The 16,479-nt window shown below is 34.4% G+C and overlaps 1 protein-coding gene across 5 annotated transcripts in view; it reads left to right on the forward strand.

The window, feature by feature from the left end:
* Nucleotides 1–16,479, forward strand: part of CCSER1 (coiled-coil serine rich protein 1) — a 1,366,600-nt gene that overhangs the window by 572,563 nt on the left and 777,558 nt on the right. For all 5 annotated transcript variants that reach the window (XM_070452143.1, XM_070452146.1, XM_070452147.1 and 2 more), the window contains exon 7: nucleotides 11,767–11,844. In XM_070452143.1, the coding sequence (XP_070308244.1) occupies nucleotides 11,767–11,844 (78 nt within the window). The remainder of the gene's footprint in view (nucleotides 1–11,766; nucleotides 11,845–16,479) is intronic.

Consider the following 16,479-nt stretch of genomic DNA (forward strand, 5'->3'; position numbering starts at 1 on the left):
TAGCCTTGAAGGAAAATTTGATAACACATGTGAAGTTAGCCAATTATATGCGTGTTGTTTAACTGTGACTTTACAATTCTGTAAACTTATTAGAAGAAATAACCAAAGATTTAAGACTATCATCACAGCATTAACTGTAAAGAAAAAATGAAAATGCAAAAATGTCAAAAATTAAGAGCTTGTCATGTTTAAAATATACTTATGTGATAGTGTTTTATTTACTCATCATAAAGTACATTGAAGAAAAATATTTGATACAAGAAAAATCCTAAGAATGTAGTTTTCGGCAAAATTTAGAATACATAATGTACATTAATTCCAATCAGTTGCATCTCACAGAAAAAGACTGAGAAAAGAACATACATATTAATCAGTGATTATCTTAGATAGTTGGATTTTTATTTGTTTGTTTGCTTCTCTATCTGCTTACTTATGAATTCCTTTTTTCTAGTTTTTACTTTACACAATGGCTTATCTCCTTTAATGAATTTAAGGTAATCTGAGGCAGGGACTTTTACTGAACATACGTCACAAATCTGGTTTGTGGTAGATTCTCAGTTCAGTTCAGTTCTGTTGCTCAGCCGTGCCCAACTCTGTGAACCCATTGATCCGCAGCATGCCAGGCCTCCCTGTCCATCACGAGCTCCTGGAGTTTACTAAAACTCATGTCCATTGAGTCAGTGAAGCCATTCAACTGCCTAATCCTCTGTTGTCCCTTTCTCCTCCCACCTTCAATCTTTCCCAGCATTAAGTTTTTTTTCAAGCGAGTCAGTTCTTTGCATCGGGTGGCCAAAGTATTGGAGTTTCAGCTTCAACATCAGTCCTTCCAGTGAACACCCTGGATTGATCTCCTTTAGGATGGACTGGTTGGATCTCCTTGCAGTCCACAGAACTCTCAAGAGTCTTCTCCAACACCACAGTGCAAAAAAGCATCAATTCTTTGTCGCTCAGCTTTCTTTATAGTCCAATTCTCACATCCATACGTGGCTACTGGAAAAAACATAGTCTTAACTACATGGACCCATGTTGGAAAAGTAATGTCTATGATTTTTAATATGCAGTCTAGGTTGGTCATAACTTTCCTTCCAAGGAGTAAGCATCTTTTATTTCATGGCTTCAATCACCATCTGCAGTGATTCTGGAGCTCCCAAAATTAAAGTCAGCCACTGTTTCCACTGTTCCCCATCTATTTCCCATGAAGTGATGAGACCGGATGCCATGATCTTAGCTTTCTGAATGTTGAGCTTTAAGCCAACTTCTTCACTCTCCTCTTTCACTTTGATCAAGAGGCTCTTTAGTTCTTCTTCACTTTCTGCCATAAGGGTGGTGTCATCTGCATATCTGGGGTTATTGGTATTTCTCCTGGCAATCTTGGTTCCAGCTTGTGCTTCTTCCAGCCCAGCGTTTCTCATGGTGTGCTCTGCATATAAGTTAAATAAGCAGGGTGACAATATACAGCCTTGACGTGCTCCTTTTCCTGTTTGGAACCAGTCTGCTCTAACTGTTGTTCCTGACTTGATACAGATTTCTCAAGAGGCAGGTCAGGTGGTCTTATATTCTTATCTCTTGAAGAATTTTCCACAGTTTGTTGTGATCTACACAGTCAAAGGCTTTGGCATAGTCAATAAAGCAGAAATAGATGTTTTTCTGGAATCATCTTGCTTTTTCTATGATCCATCAGATGTTGGCAGTTTGATATATGGTTCCTCTGCCTTTTCTAACATCAGCTTGAACATCTGGAAGTTCACGGTTCATGTATTGCTGAAGAATGACTTGGAGAATTTTGAGCATTACTTGACTGGCATGTGAGATGAGTGCAATAGTGTGGGAGTTTGAGCATTCTTTGGCATTGCCTTTCTTTGGGATTGTAATGAAAACTCATCTTTTCCAGTCCTGTGGCCACTGCTGAGTTTTCCAAATTTGCTGGCATATGGAGTGCAGCACTTTCACAGCATCATCTTTTAGGATTTAAAATAGCTCATCTGGGATTCCAGCATCTCTACTAGCTTTGTTCATAGTGACGCTTCCTAAGATCCACTTGACTTCACATTCCAGGATTTCTGGCTGTAGGTGAGTGATCACACCATCGTGGTTATCTGGATCATGAAGATCTTTTTTGTATAGTTCTTCTGTGTATTCTTGCCACCTCTTCTTAATATCTTCTGGCTCTGTTAGGTCCATACCATTTCTGTCCTTTATTGTGCTCCTCTTTGCATGAAGTGTTCCCTTGGTATCTCTAATTTTCTTGATATTTTATTGTTTTCCTCTATTTCCTTGCACTGATCACTGAGGGAGGCTTTCTTACTAGTGCTACTTATTAAATGCTGTTAATGAAATAAGACCAAAATTTCACTTTGTGGCAGCATCAGACCATACCAAGAATGTTCAGGACAATAAACAGATGGAGGGATAGTGGAGATTTAAGACATAAGGAGATCCAGCACTAGTTGGTTTGAATCAACCTTAGAGATTAGGATCAGGGACAGAATTTCTTTCCTTGGGAGAAATAGTGGACAAAAACAGAAATGCAGTTTTTGAATATGTGTACAGTAATTTGGGGGAAATGCCATAGGAGCTTTAGAGTTCAAATATCATGCATTTCTGTAATTGGGATACATGAGTTGAAACTGCAGTTTCCTAAAACTGAAGCAAAATAAGCTTAGTCATTATTGAGGTCACCAATGCCACCATCAACATAAATAGCCTGGTTTAAAAACTATATTGTTAATAAGATTAGATATTTCTGTCTTAAATTATGTTGCAGTGTATCTGGAATGAAGTCATTGTGCTTTTGGTAGTTGATTTTTAAATTATTTTAAATGAGCGAGAGGATATGGGTTTTGTCACTGTGGTGGCAATCTAGCACTGTTCAAAGGAGAAAGTGCTTGGTTTGTAAATGATTTGTGTGTCTTTGTACATACACCAGAGCTTGATGTAAAGGATACTTTGAGAGAATCTAATTACTACTTTTTTTTCTAACTTTATACTAAACAATGAATCTTTTGCTCTATAATGTAGTTTCTGAATGGTTCTCTTCACCAAAAAGAAAAAACTCAAATAGTTGCCACTATTAGTTCTTAGTAAAGTTTAGTTTTCATTGTTAGTAGATATGTTGGCCAATATCTGATTAAATACAGTCTCTATTTTATTATTCTGAATCATATGAATGATTACTTGTCCTTATTTGAGTTAATATAATTTCATTTCTAAAACATCCAAACTAAGTACCAAGTCCTAATTTCTCCTTTGAATGAGCTAGCTTATATCTCTGATACAGCCCAGTAATTTAGGTTAGTTTGGGGTTTGATCACAACCTTGATACAGGTTTGATTTAGTGACAAAACAAATAATGAGATTAGTAATTGCAATTGATCACAGCATCAGAATAGGGCTAAGAGCAAAGCTAACTCAATACTGAGCCAGGCATTTATTGGGATATTGTTCCTCTCAGCTATTCAATTATTGATACCAGGCAGAAAGAAATTTTAAAAATCTCTGTGAGTTTAAGAAGGTGAACTTCAGGCAGAACTTTTGTTTACCTTGTGGATCTGTACTAAAGGCATTTTGAAGTAGAGAATGCATGGTCGACAGTGGAGATACTCACTTTTAAGTGGGTGTGTGAACAGAATTTCCACACAGGAAAGTTTGGTAGCATAATTTAAAATTATAATTGAGTATCTCTTTTAGCCCAGTAATTCTGCATACTCAAAATTATCTTATAGGTACATATGCATATAGTGTAAGGTTATTAATTTCATTTCTGTTTGTCATAGTGAAAGAGTGATAATATAGCACTGGTTAACTTTATTGTGATATAGCCATGAAATGAAATACTGTGTAACCACACAAAAGAATGAGGGAACTCATTATATACAAATACATGGTAGTTTTAAGAAGGCAAGCTGGAAAACGGTATTATAACATGTTATCCTATATGTATAGAAGAAAAGAAAAACTACCCTGTGTGTGTATATAGATAGATAGATAGATAGATAGATAGATAGATAGAGATATACAGATATGTATGTGTTTCTAGTATATACGTATAACATCTGTAGAAGGTTATGTAATAAATTGGTAAGATTAGTGGGCTCTGGATGGCTGAAGACTAGGAATGGAAGATAAATCTTTTCCTGGAAGAAAATGTTATGCTTTTTGAATTTTGGACTATGTGAATGTGTTTTCTATTCAAAAGTCTTCAATTTACATTTTATATATATATGTATATATATATGATTTACATATGTATATATATGATTTACATAATATATATAATTTATAAATACGTATATTTACATATATACGGGACTTCCCTGGTGACTCAAACCCTTAAGAATCCACCTGCAATGCAGGAGACCTGGGTTCGATCACTGGGTTGGGAAGATTCCCTGGAGGAGGGCATGGCAACCCACTCCAGTAGTTTTGTCTGGAGAATCCCCTATGGACAAAGAATCCTGGCAGGCTACAGTCCATGGGGTGACAAAGAGTCAGACACGATTGAGTGACTAAGCACATTAAAAAAAATATATATATATATATATGAGATTAAGTAAATGTATTCTTATATCCAAGAATTTTATAACCAGATCTCATGAATCTCCAAATTAAAAAATATGAGTCCCCCCAAATTTAGAAAGTAATTCAGTAAATTATTTTATTACCAAATAAATGTTGTTCCTATTCTCAAGACAAAATAGAATAATATCATGGCTTTCTACTTCTAGCCAATTCAGATTTTAGATTCTACAATTTGCAATTTTAGATTCTGTAACACAAACATAGTGCTTATTCCTGTATTAGAAAGGATTCCTAAATATCAGGTGTACTGTTTTGTGAAAATGATTTGTTCACACAGCCCTGATTTATCAATATGTCAAATATATCTTTAGGACTTAGCTCCTTTCTCTCCATTTCTTGGATAGTCTCTACATTGGATTCATTTCTAGGGATGTCTCCTCTACTAGGTGGCCTCTGTCAATTCAAACAGAAACATACTCTATGACCTTAGCAGCATTGGCCAATGAAAATATCTCTTTCTCAAAATTTCAACACAATTCTCAGATTTGGTCTACTTTAAATAATTTGGATTTTGTGCTTTTTGCATCCAACAAGAATGGTTGGGTAGTCCTTGGTTATATGCCCATGCCTATTTTGAGGCTATTGGATCAACACTACTCAATACAAGTAGGACTTCCTTGGTGGCTCAACTGGTAAAGAATCTACCTGCAATGCAAGAGACCTGGGTTCAATCCCTGGGTGGGAAGATCCCCTGGAGAAGAGAACAAAACTACCCACTCCAGTGTTCTGGCATGGACAATCCCATGGACTTGTATAGTCCATGGGGTTGCAGAGTCAGACACGACTGAGTGATTTTCACTTTCATTTTTCTTTCTTCACTCAAAACAATGGGTTGGGAGTTTAGGAGAAATAACTCCCCAAAGGAAAATTCAAATGTTGTTAACATAGTAACTGGAGTGGATGTTGGGGGAGCATAAACTTCAGACATCAATTACACAAAGATATGAAAAAGAAAAAAAAAAAGACTGTGGTTCCACCAAGAGAAAACAGGACTTATAAAAGATGTGACAAAGCTTGGTAAGCTTGCTGAACTTAGTCTAAGTCCAGAGTTGGTCCTGATTTAGATATTAAACTAAGTCTATTATTGCTCTCATTTTGAGTTACTGCCAAAACGATAAGCAGGTAAGCATGGAATAGACACTACTTTAGGACTGAAATGTGTAGAATCAGCTTCCCCATGACTAACCTGTTTCCTCACAGTTAAGGCTGAAATTCAGGGGTCAGAATCCTGAATCAGAGGAGCTCCAGGGTTGCCATATGAGGATACACTTGATGATTGATACTTGATGAAGGATTAGTATGTTCAGGTCTATGCACTAATATATAAAGACTGTCTGTGTCACATTTAAATGCTCTGCATTCTCTTTCTTACTTTTTGGGACAACAGCATCCAGGGGGTAAAATGATGGCAAAACATAAAATCTAAGGGCAGAAAAATCTGTCATGTTCAATTGTTATTGAATGACTGGGTGAATAAATATTCATAGAAAATTGGCATGTCTAATAAAAGGAAAACATTTTCAAGAAAAGTTTCCCATTAAAACTACAGAAATCTGAATTGTCCTATGTGCTTTATTACTAATAACACCATTGATTATTAAAACATAATACTTGTGGACACAGTGGGGAAAAGAGAAGACAGGACAAATTGAGAGAACAGCATTGAAACATACGCATCACCATGTGTAAAATAGATAGCTAGTGGGAAGCTACTATGTAACAGGATGCCAGTCTGGCACTCTGTCACTCTGACAACCTAGAGAGGTGGATAGGAGTAGAGAAGGGAGGGAGGCTCAGAAAGGAGGGGATATTTATATGTGTATACGTGTATATATACACACCCTTGCTGCTGATTTGCGTTGCATGGCAGAAACCAGCACAACTTTGTAAAGCAATTATCCTCCAGTTAAAAATAAAAAGATACATTTAGGGGACCATTTAATTTTATTAGGCAAAGAAAAAATTACTGTATACCCTGTATAACATATTTTTACCCGAATAGCTTAAAAATTAAAATATTCCACTTACACTGAAATCAGTTTATGTACTCAACAGATTTGAGCCAAATTGATCATGTTTCACTTCAAGAAATACTTATAAATAATTTTAATTCCATAGGACAGATCCATTAATTATGCTTTCAGAGGAGATATAATTAATGGATTTGCACTATAGAATGAAGGCCTTTGGTAAATATTAATAATGCAAATTCACTCTACCAAACACCTTAAGAGTACCCAAACAAATAGATCATCTTACATGGCTGAAGCTTTCCTTCCACATCCCGTGTGGAACATGAAAGCCTTCAAAATAATTTAGCATCAGCTTTTTGGTGAGATCTTCATAGAAAATGAAAGATTACTTGGTGAAGAGGTTATGCATCCCAATAAAATTGTCTGTCACAATTTATTTTTATGAAAGAACAGCCTTGATGAAATATAATGACAGAATATGTATTATAATCTTGAAAAGCCTGATTATATTGCTAATGAAGAATATTTTAAATAATTTTTTTAAAATTTCAAAATAATTTCAGATGAGTAGAAAAGCTCATCTGAAGAAAAACTCTTCAGATGAGAGTAGAGAACTCTCAGGTACCCCTCATCCAGTGTTTCCTATTGCCGTCATTCTCCCTTAGAAGAGTCTCTTTATCACAACAGAGAACCAATATTGATACATCACTGTTAACTAAATTCTGTATTTCTTCAGCTGTCACCAGTTTTCCCTAATGTCCTTTTTTGCTGTTTGAGAGTTTAATCCAAGCTGCTTCCTTGCATTTAGTCATCGTGTCTCCATAGCAACATAATCTGTAATAGTTCTTAATCTTTCCTTGACCGTGGTAACCTTGACTCTGGTCAGATTTTTGCAGAATGTTTCTCAGTTTGAGTTTGTACAGGGTTTTTCTGATGGTTAGACTGATATCATTGGAGAGGAAGACGGCAGAGGTAAAGTACTCCTCGGGAAGATCCCCTGGAGAAGGAAATGGCAACCCGCTCCAGTGTTCTTGCCTGGAAAATCCCACAGGTAGAGGATCCTGGCAGGCTACAGTCCATGGAGTCGCAAAGAGTCAAACATGACTGAGCGACTTCACTTTCTTTCACTTTCATCACATTGTATCATGCTATCTACAGGCTCTCTACAGGATGCTATCCTGGAGAACTTGGTTGAGCTGTGTTTACCATTTTTCTCCATTGAAAGGTTACCTTTTCCCTTTTTCATTCTCTTCTCTTTTAAAATAAGTCTCTAAGCACAGCCTGAGGCTGGCTTTCTTGAAGAGGGGGAGTATCTGTATAAATTATTTGGAATATTTCTGTAAGAGGGATTCATCTCTTTTCCCCAATTGTTTATGTATTCATTTATTTATATATAAAGTCATGCTTTTTTGTTTTGATTATAATCTATTACTGTGCTGTTTATATTGTTGCTCAAATTGTTCCAGCTTTGGCATTTGGGTGCTCTCTCATGTTGGCTCATTTATCTCTTTGGCACACTCCTTTCTTTTATCTTTTGAGCACTTTCCAACACAAGTTGTTCATTCCTTGCCTCATCCCAGGAATCCCCTACTTCTCCAAGGAGCCCTGGTTCCCTTGTTAGAAGAAATCAAGACCCAGGCACTCAGCATTAATAATCTTATATTTAAATAAAATATGGCTTAATTGGAAAAATATTTTAATACTTGTAAAATATTCTGTCATTTTCATGGATAAAAGGTAGCTCTTTAATTTATGAATCAATTAAAAATATTTTAGAATTGAATTTTCATTTTTATGTATGTTATTATACAAATGGCTGGCTGATTGCAAATTTTGTACACAAAGGATCTATAGTAAGAAGTGACAGAATCAACTAAGAGTATTTTATTTCTCTGTGTAAAAAGAAAGAATAGTATATTTCAAAGCTATTACAATGAATTCATATTTGTATTTTTCAATAGTAGATAGAATAGTAGAATCTAAGAGAAGATGTAATGTTCAAGTTTCAACATTTTTTTTTTCTGATTTAGTAAGTACTAATGCTGTCCCTTATTCTTTACTTTCACTGTTTCTTTGGTGACAGTATATTGAGTGCCAAAGCCCTCAAATGTATACTTTGGCCATGGACAGTTGAGCTGTGACAGTTGAGTGTGATTACATTTATAATCAAACATTTTAAACATTACTTATAATAGTGAATGGACTTCCCAGATGGCACATTAGTAAAGAATCCACCTGCCAGTACAGGAGACGCAAGGATGCAGGTTCGATCCCTGTGTCAGGAAGATTCACTGGAGTAGGAAATGGCAACCCACTCCAGTATTTGTGCCTGAAAACTTCCATGGACAGAGGAGCTTGGTGGGCTACAGTCCATGGGCTGACCAAGAGTAGGACATGACTGAGTGACTAAGCACACCTGCACGTAAAAATACTTGTTAATACTATGGGATTTTTCCAAATTGTGATCTAAAATTTAGCCTGGAAAAACTGTTATTAACAAAAGTAATTCCTTTGTTGCTCATTATTTATTGGGAAAAGACTGCCTACTGTGATTTACAAATGCTATTCACTTTCTCATTTTTTAAAAATTAAGTGTGACTTTGTATAGTTTTTTTTTCCCCAACAGTAACTTCTAGTAAGTCTGACATCAGTGTTGATAGAGTAAGTACTAGATTGGTAGTCAAGAGTTGTTACCAGGATATATTGAAACTGAGGATTTAAAACATCAAATGTAACTTGAGAGTACTTTATTAATTTGTATTTAGATATAGAGTTACATTGGTATTGCTGTCATTGAATGAAAGGGTATATTAATTAAAATATGAGGTATGGATAAGAGATATCTGAAGGATTTACTATAGTATTTTATCTAAAGGATGAATAGATTGGAATGCCACCTATATTACAGATCACTGAAACACAAATGGGAAAGCAAACTGAAATTGAAGATACTTTTATCTTATCTTTTGCTGTGTGTTTCTCAACTTGATAATTAAGTGCAGTTTATTAGATGCTGTCATATAAGATTGATGTGCTTTTAAAACACATTTTCCTCAAGATTTCCTGAGAGTAATAGAATTAAAGTGTCACACTGTAAGATGAATTTGAAAGTTAAAGCTAAAACAAAGTTTTCTCTAAGAATGACATTCAAATAATCAAGGTTACATGATGCACATTTTAGAGTCTGCTTTCCATAGTACTTAGAATGACACATTTATTTCTGGGAAGTTGTGGGAGACTTTAACCCTAAAAGAAGTTAAACATGAAGCTTTATTTTCAGCTCGTCTTCTTACAGAAATTAAAAAACGCTTCATCTGATCCAGGCTTTCAGATTTTCAGAGCTGAATGTCGTCTCTGTCTCCTGAATACCTGATTTTTAAAGACATAATACTTTCTTATGCTATGTAAAATACCAGTACTGATAGGAAAATAGCAGATAATTCAACTACATATGAACTGTGTTCTATCACTTGCTTAATTTTTCATGAAAAAGCTAATGATAGAGAAACAGCTCGAATTTTGTTTTTCTGTTTCTGCAAAAATGTTTCACTCATTTCTTATGTTAGAATTCTGCAGTAAGTTCATTCCTAATAAACCTCTTTGTTTCTCCATTACATCATATGATCAAATAGTGGAAGTCATCAGTCCAGAATATTTCCTGATTTTGTGCTAATAAATGACCAAGAAGCTCTGAATATATTTAGAAATTAGTAACTAACTCACCTCAGTTATCTGGTGCATGTATTTTCCTGTTTCCTTTAGTAGATTGTTGTTCAGTTTTTATCTAATTTCCTCCTTTAGACTCTGTAACTCAATGTTCAGGGTTATGTCAATTTCTAAAGAAAGTACATGTTATGTAAAAAAAAAATATACTGAGTATCTTGGTTCTTATCTTTAAAGTTCATATCCATTTTTTTTCTGGACTTGATTGTCAGAAGTAACCCTACTTTAATGAATATTTAGTATTTAAGTTTATTGTATACCTGAAGCAAATGAATTGAAAATGATCTTTGAATAAAAGAGCATCTGCATCATCTATTCTTTGTGTTCTTTTGTTGGAATTTGTCAGCCAAACTTGTCTACTTGTTCCCTTATCTCAAGGTTAATCATGTTTTGTTTTAATCTTTACTGTAAGTTTTTTCTCTATTTGTGTTCATCTGTATTTAGAAATGGAGCTAAAAAAATGTAGGTGTGCATTTTTTCCCCAGTGTTTTGTTTGCTTATCTACTTCAATGAAATAATTCCTCTGAGAGAATGTGTTAAAAGCACAGTAAAATAACTTCTATTCCTACCTATTATCAGTATCTTTTTATTGCTTTTAGGAAAAATGATGATAAGCCTCTAATCCAGAAGTTTTAATTGATTGCATTTTTTTTGAAGGACTAGAAGAACAGCATTAGCAACATTCCAATAATTTTCTAATATTTGTGTAAATCTTGTCCTTAAAGTTTGTTTAGTTAAATATAAGAAGGTTTGTCAAGAGCTATGGATATGGGAATTTTAAAAATTTCATATTTCTTCATTTTATAGTTGTAAATTAATGGCAGATGTGTTTTTCATGATAAATTAAAAACTGGATATGATTATTTAAATATCCATAAAAGGAAAATAAATGACACCTATTTGAAAATCAGCCTGAAAAGTGCTGAAATAGCACCATAGTGAACCATTATAGGTATAGGTTAACAATTAAAAAAATGTAAGAATATAAGTTAAGTGTAATACTGGATACCATCCTAACATAAAATATGATTTTCATATTTAATAAAATACACTTGAAATGCAAATTGAAAAGTGATCACTTGATTAACTTCTTAGATAACCATTTCTAAATAAAAAAACATTTCATTTTACAATAATAATTTGAAGTTTTCAACGACCAATTTTACTTTACTAGCTGAGCTGCTTCCCTGGTGGCTCATATGGTAAAAAAACTCCATCTGCAATGCGGGAGACCTGGTTTCAATCCCTGGGTTGGGAAGATCCCCTGGAAGAGGGCATGGCAACCCACTCCAGTATTTTTGCCTGGAGAATCCCCATGGACAGAGGAGCCTGGTGGGCTACAGTCCATGGAGATGCAGAGTCAGACACGACTGAGCAACTAAGCACATTTTTACTTGTTTTTTATTTTAATAAGAAGAGTTAGGTTATAAATTAGGACTAATAAAAATAACTATAAAAATAACTCTTCAATTTAATTTTGTTTTTCTTACAGAGTGCAGATATGAGCCCAGCAAGTAGCACCACTTCACTTCCAGTTAGTCCTCTTGCTGAAGAGCCTTTGCCTTTCAAGGTAAAAATAATTTTTAAATGTTTTAAAAGTTGTTCACAATATTTTTAGGACCTTTACAATGTATTTATTATGCTGTATAAAGTAGGTAGTTCAGGCATAGATGGTGAGATTAACTGCTTTAACTTGTAAGGATCTTGTTTCAGATATTAAAATTTTGTTGTTTGTTGTCATTCTAGTTTCTAAATAAAGGTAGATTTTCAATAGAAATTGATATTTTATATAGCACTTTGTCTTAAATGTAAGAGACAGGGATTTCATTATAATAGTTTGATGTCACATGAATTATAGGTTTCAAATCTTTTATTTATATGAAGCAATAAGTTTGGAATGAACTATTCAGCACTCATCCAGTGGTTAAACTTTCATTAGCTGGTTAAATTTTCATTGATGACTTAGGTCATAATATATTAATTGTGTATTCTTTAAAGACTAATGGTGAAATCAAAAATTAAAATATATAATCATTCCTCTAAACATTGCATTTTAAAGATAATTAATGCTAAATATGATTAGAGATTTCTTCAGTTTAGGAGTCTATATACATTAAAAATATAAAGTCATCTTCTTGTTTTGCTATTTAAGATTGTTTCTCTATAAGCCAAAGCTTGTAAATCAGCTGTTTTAGATGTTTACCATAGATGTTTGGATTTCTTTAGGATTATTGTAAATAGAGGCACTCTTTAAGATCTTGGGAAATTTTAAAAAAAAATTTGAAAAGTTGGGATGATACTCTTAGGTGCAGTTGTTTTAGTTTGGCTTAAAGACAAATCATCATACTTATGAGGATTTATTATGATTTGTATTTTATCACTAACTTCTCATTGCTTTTCATATGAAGACAAAATCTTATTTGACTTAATATTGCTCACATCTCATCAGTGACTGACATGGATTTCCAAATAAAGTACTCAATATTTGCTGTTTTGTCAAAGTGAAATTAATAGGTTATAAATTCCGTTATAAGTCTTTGGTTTTCTAATTATAAATGCTTTGTTGTTTGATGGTAGATAATATAATTGTTAAAAACTCATGTTATATCAGAGAATTGTTAAATAATGAATCATGTTCTGATTGTATCACTTATTAAGAATTATTTTTCCATTTTACAACAAAAGGAGAAAATACTACTAATGTTTCAAAGTTTATTATTCCTTAATATTTTGTCTTATGGTTATGGGACAAACTTTACAGAAGAATTGTATTTTTAGCAGGTTTTTAATTGAATTCTCAAAGTGTCACTAGAAACCATTTTCTGTTTTTAATATATTGATAATGACTGCCCTCCTTGAAAATTAATGTATTTTTAATAGAAGTAAAAGGAAAGGTCAGCTATATTCCAAAATGTGCTGACATAAAGCTAATATAAATATAATTATTTTAGTTAGTTTCACTGACTGGTTCTAAGAGATCAATATTTTTCTCATGTTAATGTGTATAAGTGGTTTTATATGCAATTAAAGTTTCAAAGTGCTTGTGATATATAATGCTGGCTTTTGGTAACCAATATAATTACAGTACCACTGAATTCACTTCTTCTGTGAAAGAAATATTATTTATATTTTTAAAAGAATTTTATCAGACCTAAAAACATTCCACTGGTATTTAAAAAATATTTAAAAGTAATGTTTCAAATTATAAAACTCCTGTATATGCTTTTTAAAATTTTTATCTTATAAATTATTGTCATATAAATGAATAATGGAATTCTTATGGATCCTTGTTTAAACACAAAATATACAGAAATTATTTTGAGATATACTTTAGTAGCATAGTACATTTTGATTGCAAACAAAATTTGTTGAAAACTAAAAACAGAAGACATTGAACTCTTCTGACAACTATACCCCAAACAATTCTGTTATTGTATTTAATTTGTGTTGAAAACTTTATTTAAGCTTTTGATATTTGATCTTTGATCAACATGGTAACTAAGAAAAAAAGGCTATTATAGCTTTTTATTCCCCAGGAATAAAATGATACTAATCATCTTTAATCTTTTAGTTTTCTAAGACAGTGATTTTATCACCCAACTCCATAACCATCTACCTTGATGTTAGACCAGCAAGGCTTTTGAAAGCTTTGGTGGCTGGTTGAGAGACTTAAATTATACCTTATCTCCAGGGATCTTCCTGACCGAGGGTTCGAACCCAGGTATCCTACATTGCAGGTGGAATCTCTACCATCTTAGCCACCAGGGGAGTCCCAGTTTATCTCCTAAGAAGTAATTAGGTTAATAAAAGAAAGGATTTCATCCCTTTTCTTGTTCTATTTTGGAAGCACTCATACAACAGTTGGAGGAAGAAACTCTGAGCTTAAGTGTTTATCAGGGTAAATGCTTTCTTTTGAGTACTATCTTTAGAATGACATTCAGATTAAATTGATTTTAACCCTACCATTTGACATAATGACAAATAGTATGTTACATATTTACAAATCCCTAATAATTGCCTTCCCACTAATATCTCTACCTGTGTTATTGAGATGAATGTCAGATGAGAAGCTGGCTATCAATAGGAAGGTACCACAGTAAGATCTATTAGATTAAAGGTAGTAGAAAACTGGTAGCATCCTGGAGTTTCCCAAGGAGTCAAGAGAGGTAAATTATCTCCTTTGGAGATACAGCAATCAAAGATGACAATTAAATTTTGTTTGAGATCAGATGCTTCTTTCCCATAATAAAACTGTATTTTTCAGCACTTATTAGTGTTGGAGTACATGCTTCAATTTAATTTTCAAACAAAAACAGATCTGCTCTGAAAAACAGTGCAAGCTCTTATATACTTATGACTCTGTTCCCCGTACAGAACAATTCACCTCACGCTAAACTTCTTGTGCTTACTATTTAAAACCCATTGCTATAGTGTTTTGTTTGGCCTAGTCTTTCAGAAATTAGGAAAGGTTTTGCAAACATTCATCTATATTCTCTTAATCACTTGCAAGATCTGGGAGCTCTATGCCTCTTTTTTTTCCCCCAGATAGAACTGATTGATCAAAGATAAGTAGGGTTTCTCCAGGTGGACAAGGCACATGGATTCCAGTTCACCGCAGTCAACATTCCCTCTTCACATCTGGCCATGAAAGCATTTGAGTGAATCCCTTTATAGAAACAGATGTATCATTCACAAGCCTCCATATATACCACAAGTAATAAATTCACAGATTTCCCAGTTTGACTCTTGGTTCTGAGAAGTTTCTAGGAGTCTAGGTTTTTATAATTGGGCATACTACTCTTACTGACATACATTTGGAAACAAAGGACAAATGTTTAACCTTATTTTTAATAGTGTTATTCATCATTACATAAAACATATACATTTGTGGTGTGACACATGCCACTATATTGTTGTGGAAAGGCCAAGGGATAATTAATTTCACATGGGTGGGGATAATATTTTAACAAATAACAATAATAGAATCATAATAGTGCAAGATAATTAAGTGGGACTTGATATGCCGAAAAAGGGAGTAGACTGCTTAACTGTTAATTAAAAGTTTTATGTTTTTGTGCAAAATAGCCAAGCTGACACTGCTAACTGTAATGTACCCATGTACCTATCCTGCCTGTTTCCTCTGCCATTCTCCCTGATTTCCCTGATCTGCCTCCTCTCTTCCTATGTTGGCCTCAGTCAGAGACACCACCCCAAAAATGCCTTGGGGTCACCAAATATTGCTGTTCTTTAGTAGGGTGACACTGTTGACTTACTTGTATATGCACAGCTATTAACAGGTTCAATCCATTCCTGAAACTAATCTTGAAGCTGCATGTGTGCTAATTTGCTTCAGTCATGTCCAACTCTTCGCAATTCCAGGAACTGTAGCCTGCCAGGCTCCTCTGTCTGTGAGATTCTTCAGGCAAGAATACCAGAGTGGGTTGCCATTTCCTACTTCAAGGGATCTTCCCAACCCAGGGATTGAACCCACATCTCTTCTGTCTCCTGCGTTGGCAAGCAGATTCCTTATCACTGTGCCGCCTGGTGACCCCTCCATTAGTAGTACACTTGATCATGGGCCAGGTTCTTTTTGCCAATCACTTTCATCACATTTTTGTTGTTTGTTGTTGTTCTCACAGATCTTGCTTATTTGTTTATTTATTTATGGCTGCGCTAGATCTTCATTGCTGCATGCAGACTTTCTCTCATTGCAGTATATGGCCTTCTCATTGCAGTGGCGTCTCTTGTTTCAGCACACAGGCTGTAGGGCCTGTGAGACTCAGTGGCTGTGACACATGGACCTAGGAGTTGCAGCTCCTGGTGTCTAGAGTGTGGGCTCCATGGTTGTGATGCATGGACTCAGCTACCCAGCGGCATGTGGAATCTTCCTGGACCAGGGATCAAACCTGCACCCCCTCCTTTGACAGGTAGACTCCCAGCCACTGGACCACAAGGGAGTTTCATCACATATTTTTAAATTTATTTCTTCTTCAATAAGGCCTGCTTTATACATTTTAATGCCTTTTAATCCAGAAAACATCTTTTCTTTGATTAGATGAATTAGAAACAGGTATAATTATCTTCCCTTATCCTCTCATCCTTATCCTGTAGTCAACAGGAAAGGAACACATTCAACTCACCTATTAGATGTTGTTTCAAAAATGTACCAAGAATATCCTCCATGCACCACTTTCAAAGTCTGAAA

Source organism: Odocoileus virginianus, chromosome 21 (genome assembly GCF_023699985.2).
Source record: "Odocoileus virginianus isolate 20LAN1187 ecotype Illinois chromosome 21, Ovbor_1.2, whole genome shotgun sequence".
Lineage (NCBI taxonomy): Eukaryota > Metazoa > Chordata > Mammalia > Artiodactyla > Cervidae > Odocoileus > Odocoileus virginianus.